Source organism: Sinohyriopsis cumingii, chromosome 13 (genome assembly GCF_028554795.1).
Source record: "Sinohyriopsis cumingii isolate HCF-2022 chromosome 13, ASM2855479v2, whole genome shotgun sequence".
NCBI lineage: Eukaryota > Metazoa > Mollusca > Bivalvia > Unionida > Unionidae > Sinohyriopsis > Sinohyriopsis cumingii.
In genome coordinates, this window is record NC_142973.1 from 57,460,555 (window position 1) to 57,467,294 (window position 6,740).

The window sequence follows — 6,740 nt, forward strand, 5'->3', positions numbered from 1 at the left end:
AACTGTTTATATTTGTTACGGTTCTATGGTCATAAACAAAGTGACAGAAAGAATCAAAACAAACAAGTGTTGCAAAACTTAACAAATAATTTAATTAAAAAAGTTATAAATGAAGATGTAAGAGTCATTTACAGTATTATCAAGTGAATCCAAAATAAACCTGAAAGAGTTATATGAAAGACCAAAAGAACGAAAGGTTGCGTATAGAATTTAGGAGCCGGAAATATACCGGTCAGCTAAAAATCGCAAAGTTGCACAAATGGCATTGTCCAGAACCTCTTTGAATAACTAGATTATATTACAGAATAATAGTATAATCCCTTGAGCAATTGCTAGCTCCAGGGGTAGATCTTTCCGTGCGTATGTGTAATTTTCTAATTCGCACCCCCATCCCCCACCTACATCTCTCTCTCTCTCTCTCTCTCTCTCTCTCTCTCTCTCTCTCTCTCTCTCTCTCTCTCTCTCTCTCTATATATATATATATATATATATATATATATATATATATATATATATATATATATACACGGACGGAATAATGCGGGGGGGGGGCACATGTCACGTTTGAGTGCCGTGGATAAAAATAACATGTGTTTAGATAAACCATTTATGGCTCTAAACCATCTAACACGTAACCTAATATAGTTATAATAATGATACACAAATATAAATGACAGTTTAAGGGATGTTCTCTGGGGGCAATTTTAGATCAGCAAATCCCCAACCCCCATCTTAATTGCCCCGGGCCCCAAAGCTTTAATCCGGATATATATATATATATATATATATATATATATATATATATATATATATATATATATATATATATATATAGTGTGTGTGTGTGTGTGTGTGTGTGAGAGAGAGAGAGAGAGAGAGAGAGAGAGAGAGATCCTATTTATGAATAACCATAACGGTTTCGAATGTCAAGATGTAAATCAATAACACTAATTTGCAAAATGCATTTTCTTTGGGCCTTGCTGTAGTCTGTATAATGAAAAAGGTGTTATGAACACATATGTGTTATTATGACGCATTTGAGCGAGAGACACAAACAGAGAGAGACAGAGAGACGGACAGAGAGAGATGATAATTATAATGTTCTTGATGAGTATCCCATCAATACTATAAAAATGAGAGCAAAGAATTTGAAAATAACTTATCTAGTTTTAAACTAATATAAATATTTTACAATCATGATGATATAATTTTAAGGCTAATTCTGGCAAAAATGCAAACATAAATAAAAAATTAATGATCAACAGACAGTAGAAATAGGGATAAGCGCACCAGTCAAACAATATGATGGCTATACACGACCATTGTCATGTAGATGATGTTAATTTAAGTCCATAAAGTGTTCTAATTTGTAAAATGCTAACAATACGAGTTTCAACAAACATTGTTCAGGGTACTGTTGCCTACAAACTGCTGTAATCATGAGAAATCTGAATAGAGTCCCTTATCAAGTTTCTATGATTTCCGTTTTGATGTCCCGCCCATGCGTAATCATATGTTTTACGAAGCATGTGCAGTTTCAATTTCCGGCGTGCGGAGAACCTACTGAATATCACCCTTCTGATGAAAATATCGCAAGCATGGTTGATAACGGTCCGCAGCTGACATTTAATGTACCTTTCTTTGAAAATCCTGCCCATCCATCTAGTTGACCTTGCTTGCTTGTTAGCTTGTAGAAATTTTGATAACACAACAACTTTTCTTCCACGTAATTTCGTCTGGATAGCAACTTCATACAAAGTGTGTTTTCTCATGTCTTTAAATAAATTCTTCCTCCGATATCCTGATTTACTGTCTGCCTTCCAGCCTTTCACTGTTGTTTTGCGGACATCGCTGGTCCAAGCTAGTTTCCATGGTGACCATTTTAAATTTTTCAGTATAAATCTTGTTTCCGGAACTTTTTCTCGATAAACTGTCTTTAATTTTCTGACTTTCGGTTTCTGAAAAAGTCAAAGCTATAATATAGTCAAAAATGCTTAAGGCAAATGAATAATAAAAATAAACCTTTTACATGCCCATATCGATGAAAAACTAGAAAACTATTCAATATGTCCTTCTATTGTTATATCTTTAACCAATGAAAGGTATTTACTCTAATAAAGGAACACATCTTTTCTTATTTATATGAATTAATAATTAATTAAATACCAATAAGCACACCCGCCTCGGATGCGGGAGGTCGCGGGTTCGAACCCCAGCCGAGTCATATCAAAGACTTATAAAAATGGAACTAACAGCTGCCTCGCTAGGCGCTCAGCATTTAAAGGTTAGTGTTAGGACTGGTCGGCCTGGTATCTGGATAATGTGACTAGGTTTGACATCATTCTACATGTCTGTGGCCACAGTGCTAGATATCACTATAAACTGCCATACTGCAGACATCGTAGCGATATGACTGAAAAAATATTAAAGCTACGTTAAAAATCCAAATCACACACACACACACACACACAGACACACACCAATATGCACACTGATTTATATTTTTAACTGTTAATATCAACACAATTTTAAAAAGTCAGTAAACTTTGACTTCATGTTTACACAATCAATTCACCTTTATATCCGTCACATTAGACTTGGTTGCCGTTCCTCTTCGTACAGATGTTGTTTTGGCTGATCTTCTGGTGCCTATTTTCCGGCCTTTGAACTTGGTGGCAGGTGAAGATGCAGTTTGGGGCGGTTTTAGTGTCCCTACTACGGAAAGAACTTGTGCACCATCACTGCCGAGTGAATATGCAGTTCCAGATGCAGGTGCAAAGGAACTACTTCGTCTCAGACTCATTGGTGATGTATCAGGTGACCTGTTTTCTTCCCCGGAAGGCAAGCCTACGGAAGGGGCTGAATCGTCCCTTCTTAACGTTGCAAAAAGTCCCTCCAAGTCTTTGTGGAGCCCCGTCTTCTGACGAGATCTTACTTCTGCCTCGTAACCCTGTGGAAAATCATAAATACAAGTTGCTATAAATTCAACCAGAAATTTTGTGAACATGTTTCCATTGTGTTATGTGCATTTGATTTAATTTATATTTGATTTAATTTAATTGTTTGTTTGACTGTTTTAATTTTTTTTATTTCATTAGATGTTAAAGTAATGTAATTTTGTTTACTGTAATTTGATATTTTCCAGACATTAGTTTGACCTGACCTAGTTCCTGGCCTTGGTTGAAATTCAAGTAAACAACTTTATTATATTTATTCGTTATGTGAAATCGAGGCTGACTGGGAGTACGTGATATTAAGCATTTGAAGTTTAGATCTGCTTCTAGAAAGTGACCACGTGACCCTCATACTTTTATCTATTTTGCGTCTTACTTAGACCGTATAATCATTTTCTTGAAATGAACCAGCCAGTTGGGCTTTTAAACACTTGATGTTAAGGTGTTCGTTTTGTTGTGACCAGCTCGGGTTACATTTTAATTTTCTTCAGATTATTTGGATTCTAAGAGATTAATTCGTTTCCCTGGATAATATTTAAGTGCTCATACAGAATACTTTGACAAAGACATTTATTTAAATTTTATTCGGAATTCAAACACCGGAATATTTTCGGTGGTTCAATAAAGAACTGTAGACACATCCGTACAATACTGGCTATAGTATACGTCATCGCCTTCCATTTTGGATTTTCGTTGGGACTCGAACAAAAATTCATTAGAACATTGTACTGCTAGGACTAATAATTTTTAATTCTTGGATTATTCTTGGATTATTTTTGGATTTGATTCTTAAAACCGAAAGTTCTATACTTCATTTTTACCTTGTTTTTCTAGGGAAATAAATTATTTGTTAAATTTTACAAAGCCTGATGTCTTCACTCTTTTCGTGTTACTGTTTATGAGAGCCTAAACACGTAAGAACCTACCTAGATAGGTATTGAAGAGTTTGTATTTACAAAGCAAGAACTGACTTCATTAGAAACGAATAATGCAAGGGAACGACTACCAGTTTTCCATATATGTAAATAGGTTGGCAAAGCCATGTCCTTCATTCATTCATGTGTGTGTGTGTGTGTGTGTGAGAGAGAGAGAGAGAGAGAGAGAGAGAGAGAGGCAACCAGACAATCACTTTGATATATAGACAAATAGGTAAGCTAGATATGAAAAGAAAGAAGGCAGATATGATGGTGAGAAGGTTGGTGGGCAACTTGGTACATAGATTGTACATGCCATTATATTTAATATACAGGTACATACATCTAAGAACATGTCTCCTCTTTCTCTGTAGCAGATTGCCATGATAAAGTCACAGATGTTAGAGAACTCGCCAAGCTTTAAGTGATGTCCACCAGTCTTTGTAGATATTTCATGAAAGAAGGGGATTGCCTCGGCGTTATCAAACACTTGAACACCATAAATTTTGACCCCCTGCAAAAAAGTGACAAAATTGTTACAAAATGCGTAGAAAGTATTTTGTTATAAAAACAAATAGAAAACTGAATAAAGAAAGACCATACGTTATTCGAATTTACCATTTATGTTTCTCCTCTTTTAATACATCTTTTCTCAAAAAGAAATATTTAGACATATTTTTGTTATTTTCACAATAACTATAACAAAAATGCATATGAAACAAAGGGATTATTACACCTAAGTATGAAAAAAGTATTAATATATATTATCCACGTTCATATTGATTCAGCGTACCATGTTGTCAAGCTTGTCAACTTCAACACGCCAATCAATTTTGTCCGTGTTCAGTTCATAGGATGCATCGTGTGGGATGCTGTCTCCAATAACAACCAAAGCTCGTTGAGATCCCAAGGACCACGAGAAATTTTCTGCCGCCATTTTGAGAATTAGTTCATAACATTCATCCGGGTCTCCCCCTCCTGTCCCATCAGTCTGTGTCACGAAATCAACCAGTTCTTGGATATCATTCGTAAAATCCACATGCTTTTCCACGTAAAATACATCTTTATCACAGTAATCTCCGTGCGCTATGACTCCAATTCTGATTCCAGGTATGTCCGCTTGGAGGCGTTGTATCATATCATTCAGACGCGCTCGGATTTCATCAAGAACAGATGACATCGATCCTGTTGTATCAAAGGAGAAGAGAATTTCAAATTGTCCGCCAGGTGGCAGTATTGGCATTAATCCGTTTTCCATAATTCTGAAAATGCTTGAAACAAAAAATAATTGTGAGAAGTCAAATTGAAAAGATTGAAAATGGATGAAATATTAAACTCAGTTTATAAATAGCATTCATCCATATAAGGAATGTACAGGTGTTGTCCGTCATCAGTATATTCCATCCTACAATTTTCTGATAAAATAATACAAAAATAAAAAATATAAAATTATTATTATTATTATTATTAGTAGTAGTAGTAGTAGTAGTATTTATATTATATAACAGAACATTTTTAATTCGAGGTAATTTATTAAAAACTTGAAAAGTAAAATTTTACGAACGGTGTTACTGTTGCTATATACTGCAAATTTAGTGTCATTTGCTCAGACACAAATTTTATGACGATATCACTAATATAAGCCTTGTATTTAGCGTTTTCTTTATGAAAGCAGTTGAAAAGAAAGAAATTATAGCTTTGGCGGCGGCTGCATCATGTGTCTAAAATTGCATTCATCTGTTCTAATAATGTTGGGGGTGGGTGAGGTGTCTGCTTGCTTTTGTATTTAGTTTTTTCTTCCCCAGGCGAGACATTGCCTTTCACTGTGCACTTTTAATGTGATATTATGCCCACCATTGTTGTTGTTTAGTTTGTCTTTTTTTCAAAAAACGGGTGGAGAAGCAACCTGCTAATATGACTTACACAGGCTACCATGGGGATATATTTGCTATTGACTGTTCGTAATTTAACAATACGTATACAGATAATGAACGAAAAGTCTTTTTTGTAATACCTGCTTCAGGAACCAAAACTGCAGTCGTAATGAGGCTTTCTCAGTTTTGTTGTACTATGTAGGTGTTGTCGATAGTTCAATAGCTCAGTTTGGACTGATCTTTGGACGGAAACACTTCCTTTTATACTTGGTTTAATCATTGCACAAAACAAGTCTATTCACATCTATTGGAACATGACTGCACTTGTGTGCTAAATATACACACGTACGTCATTATACACGTATGTGCATTGCCCCAGAAAAATGATCTCGTATAAAGGGAAATAAATCTTACTCTTTTGGATGGTCTTCTTTCTAACTGAATTTATTTCTCTTACAGTATCTGAAAAGGATACATGCGTGTCCGTTCTGATTCACTAAAATGTAATATTTTCTTAATTGATAATTTTTGTATACGTTCGGCCGAAAATATACGTTTAAACAGTATTATGGGATTTCAAGAAAACTGTAACACCCACTTAACACGACAGTGTTTATAATCTCCCCCCCCCCCAACTATTCCAGAAGATTTATGTGAATAAACTTGTATACAGGTAATGATAAGTTGCCAACCGTATTATGACTCACAGCAGCTCAATGGATAGCATACTGAACTCATCCTCGGAAATACTGAGTTCGACTCCCAGATTAGTCTTGACGACTGCAGAATTAATTCGTTCAGGAAGGCATTTTACTCACATTGCTATAAAAAAAATTAAGGAAAACCACTGGCTCAGTTACAGGCTGGATAGGTTTCTCTACACCTCTGACGCTCACCAATAATGTTTAAAATTTTGTCAACAAGAATAAATTTGTATTGTATTTAAATAGATTATAACAGCAAAACCGTGTTTAACTTCGTCATTTGTTCTCAACAAA

The 6,740-nt window shown here is 35.1% G+C and overlaps 1 protein-coding gene across 1 annotated transcript; it reads right to left on the bottom strand.

The window, feature by feature from the left end:
- Positions 1-874: 874 nt before the first annotated feature.
- Positions 875-5,966, bottom strand: LOC149785636 (uncharacterized). Its single transcript, XM_089931219.1, has 5 exons — positions 5,883-5,966; positions 4,662-5,139; positions 4,212-4,382; positions 2,576-2,950; positions 875-1,958 (listed from the first exon to the last, which is right to left on the bottom strand). Exons 2-5 carry the CDS (start codon positions 5,124-5,126, stop codon positions 1,422-1,424), a joined length of 1,548 nt encoding a protein of 515 aa, XP_089787345.1. The 5' UTR covers positions 5,127-5,139; positions 5,883-5,966; the 3' UTR covers positions 875-1,421.
- Positions 5,967-6,740: the final 774 nt, after the last annotated feature.